Below are 24398 nucleotides of genomic sequence, written 5' to 3'. Positions count from 1 at the left end.
GATGATGAAAACTGATGGGTGGGTTTGGGATGGGAATGGGGACTGGTACTAGCTGAGATGGAGTTGGAGAAGAGTGTGATCAGAAAAGGCACTGGGGAAAAGGGATAGAGAATGGATGGGGGGAGATGGGCTTAGGAAAAAAGAATGTGTGGGAGAGTAGACTCTGGTTACTCAGATTATTCTGAATGCATCTGAGCAGCCAGGCCAATAATATCAGAAGAAGAACCCCCTCAGGACAGCTGTGTCATTGGAGGATATCAACCCCCCCCCCCCCCCCCCCCCATCCTTTGTGCTGTCTGCTTTGTCCAGCAGTGATTTTGACTCTCATGCTAAAGGTTTGTTGTTGTTTTTTTTGCCAACATGGCACCCGCTAGAAAATTAGTGAAGATTTGTGACAGCTGTATATTAGATGTTGAATAATGTTTAGTCTTAACAAGTGTTATGTTGAAGACAGTTGGCTTGGCTTTAGTGGATCCCACCCTTGTTACAAACTCTCTTGTTCTGGCTGCTCTCTTTCATAGCAACACTTGGAGTCTTCTCACTGGTTGGTTTGGCAGTACTCATGGGGGGCTTCACTTTTCCCTCAGTGTAGGCTTTGGGGGAATGTTAGGTTGTTGCAGTGAGCCACAGGGTTTTGGATTCAAAAGAGGGCTGCAAGTCTACTGTTCCTGTGGTCCCCATGCAGAATGGCAGATCTCTTCTCAGGTAGTTCCCTGCATGGATACACAGGGACACTTTCTCCAAGGATTACCACCAGATATTTCTCAGATTTAGTAACCTGAATTCCTCACTGATATCTTCAGGTTCTCTTCCCTTTTGCTAACCATGCTCCTAGTTACCTGTCGATCAAAGGTTATTAAATTCAGATATGTGGCTGTTTAGGGCCTAGTCAACTGTTCTGCCCCCTATTCATGGAGGCAGGGTATATTGTGATATATATTTAATATGAGTATTATTTATATTCAGTTGCATTGTCTGTATAATAGATAGCACTGTGTATTAGGACTGCTTTTCCTATAGTTTGCAGTATCCTGTGATTGACTCCTTGTGGGCTTTCCCTATTGGCTGTTAGATCTGAGCTGGGGCCAGCCCTCCCTGTCTGCCCCTACGGAATGTGTAAGAGGGCCTAGTCTTCCTAGCATGCTTTTGTAATCAGCAGCTGTACTAGGGTTGTGGGTCTCCATCCCCCCACACCTCTTACCTGTTCACCCTGTTTAGGTGTGCTCCCCCTGCACCTCCTAGGCTTTCTAGAAGCGCTCGCTTCGGTAGCACATATCCCCCCCCCCCCCAAAAGAAAAATAAAAAAAAAAACAGTGGCCTGGCTAGCTTCGGGCCCTTTATCCAGGTGCTTATGCTAGTGTAAAGTACTAAGTAGGGAATTTCCCTCTAGATGCACCTAGAGACAGCAGAAATGCCCTTGCACACGGTACCATTCTTTCTTAATGAATGGTGTCTCCATTCAGTGTGAATCAGGAGGTTTGTTTGCCCTCCATGGTGGCGCAGGGATCATCGCTGGAGGGTCCGGAGGCTTCACAAGTTTTATGTCAGGAGAACACTGCTCAGGTACCTCAAGGAGATGAATGACTTTCATCTCTTGGACCACCTCTTTGTACTTTTCCATGGCCCTCAGAAGTACCAGTTGGCCTCTAAGGTCTCCATTTCGAGGTGGATTAACCCATTAGTGCCCAACGTTCCCATGTCGATTTGTTCCCATATAGCTTATTATGGGAACATTGGGCACTAATGGGTTAAGGCGGCTATTGAGTCCGATTACATCAGCAAGAATAGTCTAGTGCCTCGGGCTCAAAGCCCACACTACTAGACTCAGGCTGCTTTCCTGAGTGGAGACCCGGGCGGTGCCCCTGAAGAGCACTACAGATTGGATGTGCTTACCAGAGCCTGCTTGGACTTTGGCAGAGCTGTCATTCGGTGGGGGCCATGTCTTCCCCCATCAAGTAAATCTGCTTCGGTACATCCCATTGGTTCAGAACAGTGGCGCTGATACTTAGGAGAATTTGTTTTACCTGATAATGTACTTTTCTTTAGACAGCGACACTGTTCTGATGTCCCACTGTTGGAAGACCTTGGCTTGGGGTTCTGAATGTGCTCTGTGCTTCCTCTTCAGTACTTAAAAAAAAAATTAATTTTGTGATTGGCATCTGTACAGGTTTCCGTGATATGGCTATATCCTGGTATACGCAGGGTAACGAGCGCCACTGTATGGTGTTTTGCTCACTTGATTATCATTACAGCTGTGGTGGTAGATGGGGTATGGGTGCTTTACAAAGTTACCTTCTGCTGCTTGAGCAGATGCAGACTGGATTGTTCCAGGGAGCACATGCTTTCTCTACCTCCACCTGTTTGTAGGAAGGGATAACACCCATTGGTTCAGAATAGTGGAGCTGACTAAAGAAAATTATCAGGTAAAATATAATTTCTCCTTTTGTAAGATTACGTATATATAGAGTATGGGCTATCTATATTGTTTGGACACAATATAAGTACAGAATTTCAAGTTTGGAGTGCACAAATTAATCTTTTTTTCAGTGTTGACATTTGTTCTAGAATTCTTTTTTTTTTTTTCTTGATCTGTGATTTAAAAAGCCTGTTTTAAGCAGTTGTGCCTGTTGTAGAGCATTTTTGAATGAGGTCTTTCTTTCTCTACATTTTTTTTTTTAACTAAAGACATTTATTGTTAATTGATTTAGTTATAAGATTTTGAATAGGATTTTTCAATAAGGATTATTTGTGCTGATCAATCTTTGAGTGTGAAGGTTGTTACTTGATGTGATTATAATCATTTACATTCAGACTGTTGCTTTTTTTGTTGTCGAGACACGTTATCACTGCCTTCAGCACACCAACAAGGATTCAGGGAAAGACATTATTACTGCCCTGAGCACAGTGACAGGGAGCCCGAGAGAGACATTATCACTGTACAGGGACAGGGAGCCTCTGTACAGTCGTCATCACTTCCTCAAGCATAGAGACAGGTGAGCCTTGGAGAGACATCTGTGCCCCAAGCACAGAGAGAGTGAGCCACATTATCACTGTCTTCAACACAGAGATAGGAAGCCTGTGAGAGACATTATTATTATTGCCCTGAGCACAATGATGATAAGACATGTGTGCAGTAACTACTCTTTGTGATCTAAGGGCTCTTTTCATTTCTCCTCTTCCCTGCCCTGCCATCCGTCTCCCGCTATTCTCTCCTGTACTGTCCTCTCATCTCATTCATGTCCATCAATTCTCCTCTGCCCTGCCCTCCCCTTCCTCCCTCCCTCCCCTTGATGTCCTGCGATTCTCTCCTCCTGACATCATCTCGCCTCCAGCGTTCCCTTCCTCCTCATTGTTCCGCCCTCTGATGTCATTACGTTTTGACGCGAGGGCGGGGCAATGAGTGGGAATGGATGTTACAAACCCAGGCATCCAGACGTAGAATGTTGGAGGTGCAAATTATTATATAGGATATTTTTATTTTCACCACAAAATCCAAAACAATACAGTGTCATTCAAAATAAGACAACTGCAAAAGGTAAATAACTGTAGCATATCATTTCAGTACTGAAAACAAAAACAACCAAAAATCATCACAATATCTCCCTCCCACTAACCCCCCCCCCCCCCCCCCATTACATCCCAATAGGCAACAACAGTAGCATCCATGTCTAACCCCAGACTCAAAAAGCCAAGGTGTTCAAATAGGCTGAACGAAATCTGGGAGGCAACTATGGAGATATGGTGTCCAAGCTTAACAAAACGTTTCTTTGCCCTGGGGCCACGATCCTCCCTGGATAATTTTAAAGGAAAGGGTATCTCTGTACCCAGTACTCTCCCCCATCTGAAAGTAGTGTTTAACTTCTAGTGGAATCAAGCAGGAAGTCAGATGATGTAGGTCAGGACATGAGTGGCCATTCTCAAGTTAACTGTCGGTCTCCTTTGAAATGTTTGTAGATGCCGTTTTCCTTCTGAATTTTGGGTGGGTCTTTGGTCTATTTATATGCCCTAATAAGGAACAGTGGTCTTTAAGGTATTGGTTTCAGCAAGAGTTAAAAAGATTTGTTGGCAAGTCCCAGAGGGCTAGTGAGTCCACTTAATTACTGTCCAGGAGTTCTCATAGGCAGAATTAGAATCTGTTTTGCTAGGGGATAACAGCAAAGCGGTTTCCTTGCCACAGTTGCACCCTTTCTGTGAATGTCTCAGTGTGGGTATGCAGGTCTGGAGAGTCTACACGTTAGCCTTTAGGACTCCTACAACTATTTTGGCTTCCTTTCACCCAGTCTGGTTGAAACTTGGGTTCCTTCTACTCATTTGAGCAGGTCTGGCATGGACGTTAAGGAAGGTGAAATTTGGACTTGCCTGTTAACCCTTTAGTGTCCAATGTTCCCGTAATAAGCCATATGGAACAGATTGATGGGAACATTGGACACTATTTATTTCCTTTCTTGAGTTCTGCTAAACAATCCAGAGCATACTCATGGAATCCATGATGGTCATGAGCTCTCAGACAAATTCAGAAGGCTACAGTGAGTAAGGATATGATGGTTATCATACCCTTATTAAATGGAATTATCTAATTTTTGGGTTAGTGACCATGTAACATTGTTTTTGACTTCATCAGGTTTGGGTTTGATGGTGAATTGAAAACCCAAAGCATAACACTTGCATCAGGTGATCTTAGCTTTGACATAGGATACCAAAAAACTGAAGGCAACACTAGCCCCCTTTAAGGGGGTAAAGTCAGCTCTGAGCTGTTTTTTTCTGGCTTTATCTGCTGGCTGGAGGGCAAGCCCATTTGTCTGACCTGATCTGGCAAGACTCAAGGAAAGGAAATTAATAGGTAAGTCCCAATTTTCACCTTTTGCTTGCTCATAATTAATCATGAGAGTTTAAATGTGCCAAAAAAATCCTTGATCATTTCTGTGATAGTCATCTGTCTATATGTTTGGGAGAAGGAATATAATTCAAGAGAAAACCTTTTGAAGGTGTAAGTAAGTATTTTTTAATTAACTTGATTTGGTTTCACCATATGAGTCAGCACTGACACAGGAAATGAGAATCTACACAGAAATTAAAAGTTGAAGAAATTTAATAAAATTGAATGAAAATTTGCGTGTATATATATATATAAAGGAATTGCAAGGCCTCCCTAAATTTAACAATAATAGAAAATTTGTTGCTTAGTCTCTGGTACTGATGAGCCATTCCCTACCCTGTGTTATGCTGCAGTACAATATTGTATGGTACAGACTCAGATTTTTGTTTCTGTGCCATGAATAGTTTGAAATATGACCTCTCACTGTATTTTTTTAATATAGATTCTAAGTATCGCATAAGTAAACTTCCACGTAATCCTTATCTTGAAGAAATTATAGGAGAGGGAGAGTACAAGTATACGTACGTAAAAGATGGTGATATGATAAAGACAGAGGGAGCCACCCTCAGGTAAATTTCAGCTTCTTTCTCATGTTTCTGCCTGATTAGATCACAGTTCTTTGTCTTCTCCGACCACTTCCATTATTATTGAAAATGCTATTCCATCTGTTAAGCAAAATGATAATAATTTATCAGAACTGAAGAAAGTTTAGTTTAATACCAAATCTTCTGGCAAAGATTTTGCTTAATCTCTGAGCTAAAAGTGTCTTTGAAACTTTTGACATGCTTATCATACTTGTTCTATGAAATTCTTTGATGTTACAATCAAGGCTAGAGCCTGGAGGGAGACTTACATTGTGATCTACGAAGCGTTTTTCATTAAGACACCTCGGATATAATCTAGTGGACATTATTTGAAAGGTCATAGTGCTGCAGAAACAGAATAATACCATTATTCTCATTAGTGTACATGGTCCAGCATTTTACCTTTTCCTCCCCCTTATATAGTCCAGCATTTACCTTCTGTTCCCCACCCTCACCCTCACAAATAGTCCAGCATCTCTCCCTCCTGTCCTCTCACCAGCTGTTGACTTTCCTGACTCTCCCGTGTACCTTTTAAAAGCTTTCTTGTCTCTAGCAGGCAAGGTTCTGATGTGGATTAAGAACTGGTTATTGGACAGAAAACAGAGGGTAGGGTTAAATGGTAATTTCTCTCAATGAGGGAAGGTGAACAGTGGAGTGCCGCAGGGATCGGTACTGGGACCTGTGCTAGTTAACATATTTATAAATGATATGGAAATCGGGATGATGAGTGTTGTAATTAAATTTGCAGATGACACAAAACTATTCAAGATTGTTAAAACACATGCAGACTGTGAAATATTGCAGGAAGACCTTAGTAAATGGAAAGACTGGGCATCCAAATGGCAGATGAAATTTAATGTAGACAAATTATTAGGAAAGGGATGGTAAATAAGACCAAAAATGCTATAATGCCTCTGTATCACTCCATGGTGCGTCCTTACCTTGCGAATTGTGTTCAGTTCTGGTTGCTATATGTCAAAAAAGATATAGCGGAATTAGAAAAGATTCAAAGAAGAGCGACTAAAGTGATAAAGGGGATGGAACTCTAGTATGAGGAAAAGCTAAAGAGGTTAGGGCTCTTCAGCTTGGAAAAGAGAGATGGATGAGGGGAGATATGACTGAGGTCTGCAAAATCTAGAGTGGCGTAGAACAAGTAGAAGTAAATGGATTTTTTACTCATTCCAAAAGTACAAAGACTAGGGGACACTCAAGGAAGTTACATGGAAATACTTTTAAAACAAATAGGAGGAAATATTTTTTCATTCAACGAATAGTTAAACTCTGGAACTCTTTGCCAGAGGATGTAGTAACAGCGGTTAGCGTATCAGGGTTTGGAAAAGTTCCTGGGGAAAAAGTCTATAGTCTGCTATTGAGACAGACAAGGGGAAGCAACTGCTTGCCCTGGGATTTGTCATGGAATGTAGCCACAAATTGGGTTCTGCCAGGTACTTCTGACCTGGCTTGGCCACTGTTGGAAACAGGATACTGGGCTAGACGGACCATTGGTCTAACCCAGTATGGCTACTGTTATGTTCTTATGATTTATACACCTTGCTCACTTTGCTCACGCCAACCCCGGAACCTTCTCTCTGATGCATCCTGCCTATGTGGAATCGGGAAGTTACATCAGAGAGAAGGCTCCAGGGTAGGCTTGAGCAGGCTCAATGAATCTCTGCTCGCTGCTACTGACCACTAGACACAAGAAAGCTTATTAAAAGGTACACGCTATTCTGGCACAAATTAAGTTGACTTTACTAATAAATGACTCAACTCCCATAGTACACCTGAAGACTAGCCATGTCACATCTCTTGAAAATGCTGCTATAAGGAACAGGCATTGTTTACCGTCGGGCACTTTTTTTTTTTTTTTTTGTGCTACAGGAACGGCTCAGCTGTAATAATTGTGAGACTCTTTTCCCGACAGGTCTGGAACTCTTATTTCCTCTAAATTTTGGCGGTACCTCCAGTCAAGGGGCTTATGTGCCAATGAGATTTGGTGTCATGCACTACTACCATTTTACTGCTTCCAGAACATACAGGCTGAGGTGCCGATCTTGAGTTTTCTCACTTGGTGACTTTCTAGTAGTATTTAATTACTTTTATGTCCCATTCCAGCTCTGTTGGCAAACTGTTAAATGTGGACACCGCAGTTTTGGTTTTCTTCAGTGTGCAGGTTCTTTCATGTTTGCTACATGTACACTCTGTCATTCCAGAATTTTCTATGCCTCCAATGCCAACAAAAGTTTTTATTAACACCTCAGGAGGCTTTATCTCTCATTTTCAGAGGCCGCAGTGCGCAGGGCTCTATTTTGGTGGGAACATTGGTTTCCTTTGTGCTGTACTCTTGAAACTTTGCCAAGCATTCCTGTCCTGTTTTTCCCTTTGAAGTAAAAAAAAAAAGAAAGAACATCTACTCTGAGGATGGGGAATGTGCAAAATTTGAATTCTCTCAGGAATATACCATTAGGACATTAGAGTCTTTGTTGAAATAGATACTTGAAGTTTCTGCCCTTGGCGTGCAAGTGGCAGTCTGTAGTGCTTGCATTGGCTGCAGCTTTCCCAAGAAGATTTTTCAGAGGGAGTCGAAGAACAGTCATCATAAAGAGCTCGTATGGAGGCCTGTATGGCTTATATAGCAGATGCCCTTTATGATCTAGTTAGAACGTCAGCTAGAAGCATAGTTCTCTGTGATTCAGCAAGATGTCACTAGAGGTTACGTAATTGGTCAGCAGATTCAGCCTCCAAGACTCAGCTCACTAGACTTCCCTTTAGAGGTAAGTTGTTGTTATTTGGGGAGGATCTCAAAATATAGTTAAAGGTTTGGATGAGACAAAATCTCACAGCTTACCAGAAGATAAACCTAAATCTCTCTTAAAGTGTACTTTGAGCACGGCCAGATTTAGGGAATCAAGGAAGTATATCTTCTTTCAGCATTCACTTTTTCAGTCTAGCAGTTTTCCTTTAGTAAAAATAGGAAAGGTGCTCCTCAAGGTAGTAGAGCTGTGGGACCCTCTAGAGCCCAACAAGAATGGATTGCAGGACCATTCTCTAGAGATTCTGTTAGGCAATCTGGTGAATTTTTATAAGTAATGGGCCCAAGTCACATCTGCAATTCAATAATCCTCATCAGAAAATAGCGATTTTAACAGCTTCATATTACACTAGTAAAAAAAAGCCAGTTTCTGAAAGAAATGAAACAGGCGCTAGCAAGGTTGTCCTCTAATGGCAATTATGTTTTTTAAGGGAACTGTTAGGAGAGAGTATGTGAGAGAGAGAGAGAGAGAGTGTGTGTCAGAGAGAGAGAGAGAGAGAGAGTGATTGATTGAGAGAGAGACAGAATGTGTGTGTCTGTGTGTGTGAGTGTCTGTGTGTGTCTTTGTTGGAGTTCCCCAGGGATCTGTCCTTGGACCCCTTCTTTTTTCAATCTACACCTCTTCCCTGGGCTCACTGATCTCATCTCATGGTTTCCAGTATCATCTTTATGCTGATGACACCCAGCTGTATCTCTCCACACCAGACATCACCGCGGAGACCCAGGTCAAGGTTTTGGCCTGCTTATCTGACATTGCTGCATGGATGTCCAACCGCCACCTGAAACTGAACATGGCCAAGACCGAGCTTCTCGTCTTTCCACCAAAACCCACTTCTCCTCTTCCTCCGCTCTCCATCTCAGTAGATAACACCCTCATCAGCCCGCAACCTCGGAGTCATCTTCGACTCCTCCCTCTCCTTCTCCGCGCATATCCAGCAGACAGCCAAGACCTGTCGCTTCTTCCTCTTTAACATCAGCAAAATTCGCCCTTTCCTCTCTGAGCACACCACCCGAACTCTCATCCACACTCTCATTACCTCTCGCCTTGAGTACTGCAACCTACTCCTCACTGGCCTCCCACTTAACCATCTATCCCCCTTCAATCCGTTCAGAACTCTGCTGCACGTCTTATATTCCGCCTGAACCGATATATGCATATCACCCCTCTCCTCAGGTCACTTCGCTGGCTTCCGATCAGATACCGCATTCAGTTCAAGCTTCTCCTTCTTACCTACAAATGCACTCAGTCTGCAGCCCCTCATTACCTCTCTACCCTCATCTCCCCTTACGTTCCCGCCCGAAACCTCCGCTCACAGGACAAATCCCTCCTCTCAGTACCCTTCTCCACCACCGCCAACTCCAGGCTCCGCCCATTCTGCCTCGCCTCACCCTATGCTTGGAATAAACTTCCTGAGCCCATACGCCAAGCCCCCTCCCTACCCATCTTCAAATCCTTACTCAAAGCCCACCTCTTCAATGTTGCTTTCGGCACCTAGCCTTTATACCTTTCAGGAAATCTAGACTGCCCCAGTTTGACGACCCCGACTTGTCTGATTGTACATTTGTCCTTTAGATTCTAAGCTCTTTGAGCAGGCACTGTCCTTCTATGTTAAATTGTACAGCGCTGCGTACCCCTAGTAGCGTTTTAGAAATGTTAAATAGTAGTAGTAGTAGTAGTGTGTCCCGTGTGCACCATATGCTCTCCCCTGCATTCATCCATATTCAGCAAACGTCCTCTGTGCCCTGCCCCCTTCATCCATCCATGTGCAGCATCTCTCCCCTGCCCCCTCCATCCATCGTGGTGCAGCAATTCTCCTCTGTCCCTTGCCCTCCTCCCCCTACATGTGCATCAGTTCTGCATTCTCCCCCTGGCCTCTCCTCCATCCACCCATATCCAGGGCCCCCCTCCCTCCATCTCTTTCCCCTCTGTGTTCCAGGCCCCCTCCCTACCTCTCTGTGTGCCCTCCCAGTTCCAGGATCCCCTCCCTCCCCTTCGAGTTCCAGGACAACCCCCCTCCCCTCCGACTTGCAGGATGCCCCCGCGCCTCCCTCCCTCTCTCTCTCTGCCCTCCAAGCACGACCTGTCCTCCGGCAGCCCCTCGCCTTCCTAAGTGCTGGCTATATTTTAAAAATGCTTACCTTTTGGAAATTGAGGATAGATACATAAAAATTCTATCCAGCTTGTGTTGCTTTCTATTTGGTTTTGTTTTGTACCATGTTAACTGTTCTGGATATTAATAAACAGATTTATTAAAAAAAATAAATACTTACCATGAAGGTGACCGGCGCTTCAAACTGCCTTTGCATGTGTCTCAGCTCTGCCTCTGGTCCCGCCCTCATTTCCTGTTTCCGGAAGGGCAGGACCAAAGGCAGAGCTGAGACACATGCGAAGGCAGTTTGAAGCGCCGGTCACCTTCACGGTGAGTATTTGTTTTTTTAATAAATCTGTTTATTAATATCCAGAACAGTTAACATGGTACAAAACAAAACCAAATAGAAAGCAACACAAGCTGGATAGAATTTTTATGTATCTATCCTCAATTTCCAAAAGGTAAGCATTTTTAAAATACAGCCAGCACTTAGGAAGGCGAGGGGCTGCCGGAGGACAGGTCATGCTTGGAGGGCAGAGAGAGAGAGGGAGGGAGGCGCGGGGGCTCAGAGTTCCCTTGAGGGCGGGGCGATTACGAACACTACACTGCTTCGCTGCCACGGAGTCAGCTTCAGAACGTTGGAGGTGCGAATTATTATATTAGATACTTAATTTTTAACAGTTATACTGCGAAAAACAAAAAGGAGGAGGAATGGCGGAGACGGCCTCAGAAAAAACTCTTTAAGTTTGTGACATAGCCTACTTCATTAAGGCATCATTGGCAAAAAACCTCCATCCACCTTTAAATTTTATTTTAAATCCAATTTACAAAAATACTTTTTAGCTGAACTTACCTGTGCACGATGCCCACTGTTTTCCAAACGCCACGGCCGACTTTGGCCAAAGTTTCGAACCTTCCTCAGGGTCCGTGGCAGATCGCACTCTGGGGTAAAAAAATAGCACTTTAGCATTTCTAATGTGAAAAACATCTTAAACACGGCATCTTATTTATCAAACATCACTTTTCTGACTTCACTGATCTGGCATCTGGTACAACATAGCACTCCTTCAGTTCTCTAGTAAGACTCTTTGAAATATGATGCCTCTACTTATAGGCTGACCTCAGACGCCAGCAATTTGATGTAACCAATCATCAAATGGAGCGTTATAGGCAAACCCTTTTAGAAAAAGGATGCATTTTTAGAAAAAATGGCTCCATTCTAGTTTTGAATTCAAACCTGCCAGTTGCAGTGTCTGCAGCTAAAAAATCCATTTTTGTTCTAATTGGGCAAGGTGGCATTTATCACCTCCTCTTGAATTTAATTTAAGTTGCTGCAGAACAATGCATCGTAAAGTTTCAAATTCATGTCTCTCTTTTTCACAATGCATTGCCAGCGGAGCTCCCGCTTTTTTGATATTCACATTGCTCTTATTATTATTAGCATTTGTATAGCGCTACCAGACGCACGCAGCGCTGAACACCTGACACAGAGAGACAGTCCCTGCTCAATAGAGCTTACAATCTAAAAGTACAGACAAGACAATTAAGGGCGAGGGAAGTACTGGGTGAGAAGGAACAAGGGTAGGGCAATTGAGTAGTGGCTAGGAGCCAAAAGCAGTGGTGAAAAGGTGGTTTTTTTATGCTCTATCAGGCGAATTGAAAATTTCACTAATGTCTGCTCTATATATAGTTTCCCGCTGGGGCATTGAATACAGTATACAACATATCTTGAAGTGCAGAGACCAGATTGAGATTTTCCTATAGCCGTGGTAGCAACCTTAATGAAATTGTTTGTTTGTTACATTTGTACCCCGCGCTTTCCCACTCTTGGCAGGCTCAATGCGGCTTACATGGGGCAATGGAGGGTTAAGTGACTTGCCCAGAGTCACAATGAGCTGCCTGTGCCTGAAGTGGGAATCGAACTCAGTTCCTCAGTTCCCCAGGACCAAAGTCCACCACCCTAACCAAATGCTATCGCTGGCGGTATTACGAACTATTGTGGAAGAGAAAACAGAGGAACCAGGCCATTACAGTTGTGGCAACTGTCAGATGTGTGATATGGTGATGTGTACAACAGAGTTTGTGGACCCTCAATCAAATAAAAGGTTTATTTTGTGATCAAGAACTTCCTGCACTTCAAGATGTGTTGTATACTGTATTCAATGCCCCTACGGGAAACTATATATAGGGCAGACGTCAAGGAAACTTTCAATTCGCCTGATAGAGCATAAAAACAACATGAATATCTTGTGAAAAAGAGAGACATGAATTTGAAACTTTACGATGCATTGTTCTGCAGCAACTTAAATGCAAGAGGAGGTGATAACAAAGAGGAGGTGATAACAAACGCCACCTTGCCCAATTAGAACAAAAATGGATTTTTCGTCTGCAGACACTACAACTGGCAGGTTTGAATTCAAAACTAAAATGGAGCCATTTTTTCTAAAAATGCATCCTTTTTCTAAAAGGTTTTGCCTATAATGCTCCGTTTGATGATTGGTTATATCAAAATTCCGGCATCTGACGTAAAGGCGTCATATTTCAAAGAGTCTTACTAGAGAACAGCAGGAGTGCTATATTGTACCAGATGCCAGATCAGTGAAGTGAGAAAAGTGATGTTTGTTAAATAAGATGCTGTGTTTCAGATGTTTTTCACATTAGAAATGCTGAAGTGCTGTTTTTTACCCCAGAGTGCGATCTGCCACGGACCCTGAGGAAGGTTTGAAACTTTGGCCATAGTCGGCCATGGTATTTGGAAAACACTGGACATTGTGTACAGATAAGTTCAGCTAAAAAGTATTTTTGTAAATTGGATTTAAAATAAAATTTAATGGTGGATGGAGGTTTTTTGCCAATGATGACAATGTAAGCTCCTCAATGAAGTAGGCTGTGCCACAAACTTAAGGATTTTTTTTAGGCTTTTTCTTTCATTCTTTCTCTTTTTTGTTTTTCGCAGTATAACTGTTAAAATTAAGTATGTAATATGAAGCTAACTGTTAGAATCACTATTTTTTGATGAGGATTATTGAGATTGCATGATATAGTGATATCCTCTCTAGCTCGTATTTATATGTAATAGTAGATCCCAAGTCACATCTGACCAGGGGTGGGATGTGATCCAGCATGGTTACAAGTTGGAGTTTTCTCTCTCATAGATTTTTTTACAGTCTCTGCATGTTGCACTCCAGCAAAGTAGGTAGTGATGCAGTTTGCTTTAGAAAGTCTTTTGCCGTCGATCTTGGTGCTATTGTTTCCAGTTCCAGAAGCTGAATGGGGCACCAGAAGGTATTCCATTTATTTTGCAGCGCCCTAAAAAGAGAAAATGTTCCACCTGGTGTTGGACCTCAAGGCAGTAAATCAAAACTTAAAGGTGTCTAATTTTCTAATGGAAACCCTAAGGTCAGTTAATTGTTTCAGTTCAAAAGGGATAATCCTTGACAGTCCTAGACCTCAAAGAGGCATATCTTCATATCCCAATTTGTCCTCCATATCAGAGATTCTTGAGATTTGTCATTCTTGGCAAACACTTCCTGTTTCAGGCCATGGTTTTTGGGTTAGCAAAAGTCCGAAGAATGTTTTCCAAGTGATAGTGATATTAGCTTCATTTTTGCATGGAAAAGGCATCAGAGTCCACTGGTATTTAGAAGATTGGATTATTCAGTTGAGTTCCAAAGAACACGAACTAGCTAAGTCCAGTGTTCTGCAGGTACTTTAGTCTCTGTGTTGGGTGATGAACATTTCCAAGAATAGTCTCATTCCCTCCCAGTCCTTAGAATACTTGAGAGTGAAGTTCAGCATCATAGAAGGAAACCTTTTTCTACTGAGATGAGTGCTCAAGCTTCAATCCCAGATTTGAGTCTTTTGAAACAATAGTCTCAAGCATGGGGACTATATGCAGGTACTGGGTTCTATGGCAGCAACCACATAGACTCTACCTTGAGTTTGTGCTCACATTCGAGCATTGCAGTATTCCCTTCTGAGCCCCCGGTTACCTCACCTTTAGGCTTATGACATCAAGACTTCCTTGGGCAAAACAATCTGAAGTCAGCATGTGTGGTGGTAGTTTCGCTCGCAAAATCTTCTCAGGGGTAGGGGGAGAGTTGAGCCTGTAGGCTCCAGACTGAGTAGTGTTAACCACGGATTCCAGCTTATGGACTAGGGAGCTCTCTGCCTGGGTCAGGTAGCACAAGGGAAGTGGACTAAAGCACTTGGAGCTCAGAGCAGTATGATTGGCGATGAGATTCTTTGTTTCCGTTCTTCACCGCAAAGCAGTGAGGGTGTTTTCCAAAGATACAATGGCAGTTGCTTACATCAAGCCAGGGGGCACAAACAGTGTGTCCATAGTGCAAGAAGCATATTTCCTTCTATATTGGGCGGAGAAACCATTGATAGATCTATCAGCAGCTCATTTTGCAGGTGTTCAGAATATCCAGGTGAACTTTCTCAGCAGGCACTTTCATGATCTGGGAGAATGGGAAGTGTCACAAGAAGCTTTCATACAAATAGAGAAGCACTGGGGGGGGAGGGGGTTCCTCGTCTAGACCTCATGGCTTCCAAGGCCAGTGCCAAAGCTCCAAGGTTTTTCAGTCAAAGAAAACCGAAGGTCTGGATGCACTATAATGCAACCCTGGCCTCCTGTATTTATTTCTGCTGTTTCCAAAGCTGGGACGTCTGCTTTGGAGAATTGCCTCTCACTCAAGCAGTCATTCTGGAGTTGTTGAATTTTCCCAGGGAAGTGAATACTTTAGGTTGAACTATTTTGAAAAAATATTTAATGGGGACACTTAAATTTTCTGAAGATCTGATACTAACTATAATTCGTGTTTACTGTCTGCCTGTGAAAAAGCATGGAAGAAATCTGTGCTGATTCATTGAATTATTTGAGAGACATTTTGAATTCATGATTGGTCTCATACAACATTAATGGTGACTTTGGCTTTTAGCTCTGAAAGAGGCCGTTTGCTTAAGCTTTATTTTATGAATAGTGATAAACAGCTAGTGTGGAATAAAATCTTGATGATTCCTGATATTTCCTGGGAGACCTAGATGCAGAGGTGACAGTTTTTGTTGCTCCGCCCTTGTGCTCTTCAACTGGGAGCATCCTTGTATTTTAAATTTCCTTGTGAATGTATAGTATATTATCACTGAAGTATATTTTTTGGGAACCTTCTCACCTGACCAACTTTGTGGTTGCTAAGGAGTTTTCTGGGTCGCACTCCACTGAAGGGAGTATCTGACTAGGAAATGGGGCGATAAAGTAATCTATTCTACTAAATAACACATGTCCTGTTTTCTTTAATTTTTGTTTTCTTTTATTTCCTCTTGGATTGTGTTGTATTGCATCCCTGTATATGGTGGACTTGAGGTAAGAATTCTTTGCCTTTGTTAGATATATTTATTGCCATTTTTTTTTTTTTTTTGTGGTGGTCCCTTTTTTTTTAACTTGGATTTTCTGTACAAGTATTTGCTTGATTCTGTATTGGAATATCTTAAAACAATTTTAGATACTAATGAATATAAAGTGATACACTGCTATTTGTTTTTCTCTCACCTGAACAGAGTTTTGTACACACCAGGGCACACTGATGACCACATGGCTTTGGTTTTATTAGAAGAAAATGCTATATTTTCTGGAGACTGTATTCTCGGAGAAGGAACAGCTGTGTTTGAGGAGCTATATGACTATATGAAATCCTTAGAGAAGCTGCTAGAAATGAAATCTGACAAAATATATCCAGGTTAGTACCTGTGCTGCTTGAGTTCAATTAATACACATTGTTTTCAAGCCCACGGCAAATCTACATGATCAAAAGTGACTTGTGGCACCCAGCTTCCACGAAGCAAGCAGTTGAGACACAGAGAGGATTGGTATGGCGAAAAGATGAGCCAACGATAATTTTTTAAATTATCGTTTTTTATTGAAATTTTTCAAACACACAACATTATAAGTTTGTAAATACAGCTATCAAATGCCTTTGCCAGTTAGAGCAGTTCAACAAATTAAACTGTAACTACCCATTCTAGCATTATACAACCAACATTTAATTCCAACCAAGCAAAAACAAAACATCACAGAAACCCCAAAAAGAAAGGTAAGGAAGAAAATATAGCCTCTTCCCCCCCACTTGAATTTACTCCCATTTTTTAAGATAAGTATCCACTTCCTTCCATTGTGCCATTATTTCAGACCTTTTTTTAAAGCTGTGCAAGGGATTCTATAAGCACTATACCCCTTAAGCTCCCCTTCCACAAGGTTAGAGATGGAGCTACTTCTGCCTTCCAACGTCTGACTGGTACCTTCTGGTCAGCCAAATAGCACAAGTGTTCCTGCACTCCTAGCGAAGGGTGCTCCCAGCCAGCCCCTAATAAACAAGCTGCTGGTATCAAAGAAAAAGATTGGTCAAATATAACCCCCATTTCTTTCCCCACCATCCCCCAGAAAGCTCAAGCAACTGGGCATTCCCACCAAAGATGGAATAAAGTGCCCTCCGTACCACACCCCCGCCAGCATCTGTCAAACATTGCTGAGTTAGTGGTGCAAGTCTATAGGAGTGAGATGCCAATGAAACAAAACTTTTACATTTGCCTCCTTAACACTAGCAGCAACTGAGAATTTATGGACAACTACCAGTATATCCCTCCACTGTACATTGGTATAGTCACTTCTTAGGTCTTATTCCCACACTACCATATAAGATAGCTTACAAAAACCCTTGGCTGTAAGTGAGGCATATATTGATGGGTCAGCCACAATAGCTCCCACGTATTCAGTGGTCTCCACTATACAGTAGCCTTTTGTTGCATAAAATGTCTAACCCATAAATAATTGTAAGAATCCTATTTAGGGAGCCCAAATTCACTCTGCAAAAGCTTTTAAGACCCCTTGCTCCAGCAGCTGATAGCAGTGGTTCAACCCATGTCTGTCCCAACCAACTTCAACCCTCCCCCCACTTTGCCCTCTCCTCACTGCAGTGCCCAATTAAAATGGGTCGGTGGAGATTTGACATCCCTCATGCCCCCAAATCTTTCTCCTGCATTTTCCACCTTAAAGTAAGCAAGTACCTTGTGTATGGATTAGGTACCTCCTGACCCTTCCCAAGATCCCTCCTAGCACAAACTAAATCTCCTAACTTACAATCTCCCAGCAAAACTGTTTCTCAAAATTTTAAAACAAAGGGGAAGGGTGTCCCATTTTACCAGATGTCAAAACATCTTGGCCTGGACAGTTTCCCTTACAGTGGGCGCAGGGCATGATTAAGTATTTAGGAGTATGTATTCCAACTGATTTGTCCCAGTTATATGAGCTAAATATACAACGCTTATTGAAAGTCACTGAAAAACAATTGCAGGCATGGGGATCCCTTCCACTCTCTCTCCTGGGGCATATTGCATTGTACAACATGATTGTAGTTACAAAGTGGCTCTACGTTTTTCAAACTCTCCCGCTTTACTTAAAGAGGGGGGAGGAAAAGAAATTAATGAGGTTAATGCAAACATTTTTGTGGAGTGGCAAGAAACCCCGCCTTTCCATTCCAACACCGAGTATACCGGTAGAATATGGGGGTTTGGGACTACTGAACGTGAAATATCTAACAACTAGCCGTTCAGCCCGTAAAAACGGGCTAGTATGGGGGGGGGGGGTTGAAAGGCCCCCCCACCCCACCGCCGAGTTCGCCGCTGCCGCTTCCCCTTCGAGTTTGTCCCGTTTCCCCCCCCCCCCCCCCCCCCCCCCCCGGAGCCGTCTCCACCCATCTTCCACCCAATCGGGCCCTCGCTCCGCTATTGAAACAGCGAGGGCACGCAGCACACAGCTCTACTGCTGAGCTGCCGTGGCCTTCCTTCTTCTCTACCTGTGTCCCGCCCTCTTGTGATGTAACGTCGTCGAGGGTGCGAAACAGGCAGAGAAGAAGGAAGGCCGACGGCAGCTCAGCAGAGCTGTGTGCTGCGTGCCCTCGCTGTTTCAATAGCGGAGTGAGGGCCCGACCGGGTGGAAGGTGGGTGGCGGCGGCGACTCCGGGTGGGGCGAGCGTTAGCGACGGCAGTGTCCCTCGCAAATGCGCAGTAGAGACCCTCTCTGTTCCGCCCTCGTCATCACGTATTGACGCGGGGGCGGGGCAGAGAGGGTCTCTACTACGCATTTGCGAGTGAGTACGACACTCGCCATTTATATATATTGATAGCTAGTGGCATGCGCCACATCACTGACTGGTTTCGCAGAACATAGGACCACACAAATACAGAACTGGAATTACAATTATACCCAAAAACGCACTTCAGCAGCTATTTGCACATGATGGGATTACCATTGCCGCCCCTACTGAAGCATACAGGAATAATGACATCAGCAAAAGCAACTTGGAAATGGATCTGTAAATTACACGGATTTTCTTTGAAGGTTACACCATACTTGCCAATATGCGGGAACCCTGCCTTTGCACCTGGAAGGCTGTATTCGGTGTTCCGCGGATGGATAAGGAAAGGGATAGTATACTTGTTACAAGTACTTACCCGTGAAGGACAGATAAAGCCATTTCAGGAGCTCTGTGCTGAATACGCCTTGCCACCCTCCGATGAGTTCTATTATGCACAGCTAAAGCATTATATACGTTCCTTGTCCTGGGAGGTGCTGGCGGAGGATGTCCAGGAAGAGTTGGCAAAAGCATTCTCTTTAGAGGCACAGCAAAAAGTGCCCCTCACGTTCCATCACAGGCACATCAGGGACACAGTTACCGAACTAGACTATGCCAAGTTACTGGCTGCCTGGAAACGAGATATCCCCATGGCCCTTACATTGCCTCAGTTCAAGTCCCATGTGCTTACAATGTGCAAAACAATGAACATGACGCAGCACTGGGAGCTACAATACAAATTTGCTCTTCGACTCTACATTTCTCCCAGAAGAGCCTTTCACATGGGACTCTCTCCTTGGGGAGAGTGCCTCAAATGCAGGGATCCGGGGGCCACCCTCGGGCACATGTTTTGGTCCTGCAAGGGCATAGTCCGATTTTGGAAGGAGCTAGTACAATATGTTTCTGAGATGTGGAAGGCGGGCTGGAAGTATGACTCGGCGCTGCTCCTGGGCCATCCTGTTCTCGTACACCCTGTCCCATCAGGATTTACCGCTTTTGTACGCAAAGCTATTGTAGTGGCTAAACAAGCAATACTCTCAGAATGGCTTACATACAACTACCCTACAGTATCTCAGTGGCGTGTGCGTATGATAACGCTACTGTGGGTAGAGAGGGTGGGAATTACAGACTTTAAAACAAAGACTGGAGTGTGTTTCCAATTCACTTGGACTCCCTTTAGGAATACTCTGACCCCAACTGCCAGGAGTAGACTGTTAAGCTTCTAGCTTTTGCCCTGTACCCTGCGTTATTATGTTCATTTGATGCCATAGCAAGGGAAAAAAGGGGGGGTGGGAGGGGAAGGGGAGGGAAGGTTAAGTTCTATTTGTTGGGGTAGAAGTACTATGTGTTAGTTTAGCCACATGGGGGGAAAATATCAGATGTTCATACATGATGATGTTAACTTTTCTTCTTAAGTTTTGAATAAAAATGATTGAAACACAAAGGGGAAGGGTGTAAGTACAATGGACCCATCGAAGTGGAGCTGCATTCTAATGATTTTTTAAATCAGTTGACGTGCCTGTGTCGTGATAGGAAGCTCTGGTAGCTCCCCCACATGAAATGCTGGTAGTGTGAACGATTGATAATATGTGATAAAGCTGAACATTTAAGGGCCTATTTTCTAAGCTGTGTTAGCACACATTGGGGGTCATTTTACTAAAGGGCATTAAGCCCTAACAAGTGAGAAAATGCTTACCAGAAAACTAGGGCTGCTTGTTAATCTTAGCTAACATTGCGATTAATACATTATTTATTAGTTGCGATTTTTAAAAATTAATTGCGCTGCACAGTCTCCTCCCAGCATTTCCCTCCCATCCTCCAATACATGGTCTAGCATCTCTTCCTCCTTTCTCCACCCGCGGTCCCACAGCTGTCTCAATTCCCACCCCTTCCATCCCTCCCCTCCCCACCCACAATCCAACAGCTCTCTCAATTCCTTCTCTCTCCCTCCCCTCCCCCTCTCTATTCCACCCCTCTCCACCCGCGATCCCACAGCTCTCTCAATTCCCTCCCTCCCCAGCCGCGATCCCACAGCTCTCTCAGGTCTTGATACCTTTCAAAAAGATTTAGAGACCAATAAGCAATTAAAACTGAGGGGTTCTTTTACAAAGATGCACTAGCATTTTTAGTGTGCGCTAAAAAATAAGCACGCACTAAACGTTAGAGACGCCCATATATTTGTAATCATTAGCGCGCACTGAAAATGTTAACGCGCCTTTGTAAAAGGACCCCTTAAATTGTTAAAATTTCCTGTTACCCATTATCTGGTTTCCCTGGAATCTTTTAAGATATTTGAAGGATATTATGCAGACTGCAGTATCTTCAAGTGGACTTTTTTCCTGTTGAGAATAATTGTTATGTACCAAGAGGGGCCAGAATGATTAAGAATGTTTCTCCAGATAGCTTGTATATTTCTTCGTTTTTAGGGCCATCTCAAGATCCTGTTTCCAAGCATGCTGTTTTATTGGTAACTTTTCAAACTGAGACTGAGAAAAAAAATCTATTTTAAAGTAATATTTCTGTAAGAAACAAATTCTTGTCTGTGGTCAATTACTATGTTTCTTGATGTAGCCAGCTCAACTCAGTTTCATAGAAAGCAGTTCATGCAGCTGATGGGACAACTAAATCAAAAGCACTGAAAGGTCCAACAAGACTAGCAGAAATTCATCATAGATGTCTCAAATTGAATCTTCAAGTGCAACCAAGATGGGCTCTGTGCGAGAGCTGCATACATATCAAGCACAGTCTACCATCCCTCTCCAGCCCCAGAACAGGCCGAATACTGCTTACATGGTAGTTTGATCCATCGCAGTAGTACTGTAGGACAACTGTGAGTTGCCAATTTGAACCTGAAACCATACCGGCTGATATTCAAAACCATTTAACCAGCCAGGAATGGCACCTGACCGGTTAAATGGTACTTAGTCAGCTATCCACCAATTATTCAGTGGGAAATAGCTGGCTGTCTCCTGCTGAATATTCCTGCTTAGCAGATAGTCAATTATATCATGCGATATAACCAGCTCTCCACCGATTTTCAATACACCGCCAGCTAAGTTTGGCAGCCAAATCTGGCCACATCAATAGCAGGTCTATCTTTGGCCGCTATGAACTTCTGGTCAATGCCGAATATTAGCTTTGCTGGCTATGTTCTTAGCGGACAAACATAAACTGCATATTCGGTGCCAGTCATCAGAAATGGCTGAGCATTGAATATCCAGGTTCATCACTGACTACAGGAGGCAGCCTGGCAACCTTTCGCAGTCTGAATATCGGGCCAGTAGTGCCTATCTTACTATGCTATCAGGGATTATAAAGATAGGCCTGAGGGGGGGTGGTCATACAGGGTAAAAAGATTTGTAGGGTCTTGGACTGGGGGGTTTCTAAGTGTCTGGGGGTAGGAAGATTTTTGGGGAGTCTGTTCAGGAGATGTTGACTGGAGGAGGAGGGGGCCAACACTTAATAGGTATACAGTTCCAGCCCCTTTAAGAAAGCTCTTCAGGATTATGAGGCTGGGTGTTAGTGACCTGATGCTCCCTGAAAGCACAATAACACAGACTGCAAGTTGCATTGTTCTTTTAAAGTGGGAATCACTAACCTATTGTACTGAATTACCATAGGCTAGTTGACTTCTATGATTAATAAAGTTGTGGTAAAATCCAATAAATCCAATATTTTACCACAGCTTAGTAACCTCCCCACCCCCCCCCCCCCCCAAAAAAAAAAAAAAAAAGTCTGCTGTAACACTTGGCTGTTTATAGTTTTATTTTAGAATAATTTTGTGATGCAGGTTATAATTAGTTTGAAGTGTGTTTGGTTCTATGTCATGTATTTCAAGCCTTTGTTGTACCAGTAGAAGAAAATCTTTTCACTCCTATGACTTTCAATTTTAGTGAAAACGTAATCCGTATTAAATAGGGCTGCACATTTAACACTTTAGCACGATTAAAGTGTTAAAATTTCAATATGTAACTAGATTAACGACATTAGCAGGCGGCCACACCAGCAGTCTTCATTTAGTTGTTAGCTATGCCCCTTTCCCAAGTTGGAGCTGCAAGCAGCCCTTAATCTGCTTTTACTTCCGGTGCACATTCACCAGAAGTGAAATCAAACTAAGCTTCTGTGACCTGATGAAGGAGTACAGCTGAGAACAGTAGAATGCACTTCTGCAGCTTGTATGGCCTTTTCCCATTTCTGCGGGTCCAGTATTTCTCCCTATCCCTGCCTCCCCATCCCCTCCACTCATGGTCCTTTAAACTTGCTGTCTTTGCTGGCAGTAAATGAACCATGGTGACTGGCCAGCTTCAGGGGCCTTCCCTTTGTGACAACTTCCCTGTTGTCACATGAGCAGGAGGCAGCAGAGAGAAGACCTTGGGCTGGCTGGAGGCGGCCTGGCTTAATCTCTGTCACTACCAGTGAAGATATGCAAGTTTGGAGGGCCGGGGAAGGAGAAGGAGTTACGGAAAGATGCTAGAGCTATGGAAGGAGGTAAGAGAGAGTGAGAGATGCCAGACCATGGGGGAAGAAGGTAGGGGGGAGAGAGAGAGAGAGAGATGCTGGAAATAAGGGCTTGAATAAATAAGGGATTGAATAAAGATGCAGGACATGGGCTAAAAGAAAGAAAGAGGGTAGATGCTAAGCATGAATAGAATAGAGAGGAGAAATGCAAATGGATGAAGGGGAAGGAAGAGAGAAGATAGGAGATGTATATGGATGGAAGGGAAGAGATGGAAAACTACATAGATCTGAGAAGGAGGCAGAAAAATGGAAGAAAGCTGAACTTGAAAGATCAGTGCCAAAGATGAATGTAGGGCATGAAGGGAAGAAAGGAGGAGAGAAAAGAAATAGCACATGGATAGAAAGCCTTGGAAACAGAGTTCAGAGGAAAGCAGAACTTGAGACTGGGAATAAGATGACTAGAAAAATACAATCACCAGACAAAGGTAAGAAAAATCTTTTTTTTTTCTTCAGTTTAGTGATTGAAATATGTCAGCTTTGAGAATTTACAGTGCATGTGCTGTCTTTATATTTTGCACTATACAGGAGGAAATGTGAGGGGTTGAAGGTTTATGCAATTGTGCAAGTAAAAATTTTAACCATGATTAATTGAAGGATTAAAATTTTTAATTAATGTTTAGGCCTAGTTCTAATGTGTGACAGCCACTTGAAAACTGTTACTAGGACTTCTGTATTCTTACCAGATTGCTCTTGTGTCTAGACTGTACAATAAATAAATTATTCTGTATTGATATGTGAAGACTGCTGTCCAAATTCCCAGCACTAAACACAGTAGGGATCTGAGTTTTGGGCCCTTCTTGTACTGTGACATTCAGACTTAAGTTTTCCAAGATGGCTGTAATTTATATGTTAACTATGAGTACCTTTTATTTTCCCTTTCTACATAATCCACACCTATGTTTTTGCATCCATCATGTTATGGCATTATTAAACATGTCAGGTGTGAATTATGTTGAAAAGGAAAATAAGATACTCATAGTTAACATATAAATCACAGCCATCTTGGAAAACCTACACCAGTGGTGTAAATGCCTGCGCCTAAATCTAGGCACGTCCACCTGGCCTATGCGCTATTCAAGAAACCACATCTGAATGTAGACTCAGCTTATAGAATACTGCTAGGCATGTAAATCAGACGCATCTAGATTTTAGTCGCCATATATAGAATCTAGCGCTATGTTTGTTCTGGATATCCCCAAAACTTGACTGGCTGGGTTGCCTCCAGGACCAGGTTTGGGAATCACTGCCATAGAGGCATATTTTCAAAGCACTTAGCCTTCCAAAGCAAATGGAACTTTGGAAGGCTAAGTGCTTTGAAAATATGCCTCATAGTCTGTTATTGAGATGGACATGGGAGAAGCCACTACTTGTCATGGGATTGGTAGCATG

General features: G+C 43.1%; 1 protein-coding gene across 1 annotated transcript in view; it reads left to right on the top strand.

Moving 5' to 3' along the window:
* The window catches only part of LACTB2 (lactamase beta 2), a 63115-nt gene that overhangs the window by 19189 nt on the left and 19528 nt on the right, over positions 1 to 24398 (top strand). Inside the window, exons 3-4 of the mRNA XM_030215407.1 lie at positions 5319 to 5445; positions 15922 to 16100. Of these exons, the coding sequence (XP_030071267.1) occupies positions 5319 to 5445; positions 15922 to 16100 (306 nt within the window). The remainder of the gene's footprint in view (positions 1 to 5318; positions 5446 to 15921; positions 16101 to 24398) is intronic.

Source organism: Microcaecilia unicolor, chromosome 1, assembly GCF_901765095.1.
Source record: "Microcaecilia unicolor chromosome 1, aMicUni1.1, whole genome shotgun sequence".
In the NCBI taxonomy this organism is placed as follows: Eukaryota; Metazoa; Chordata; class Amphibia; order Gymnophiona; family Siphonopidae; genus Microcaecilia; species Microcaecilia unicolor.
This window is presented reverse-complemented; position numbering and strand designations above follow the sequence as displayed.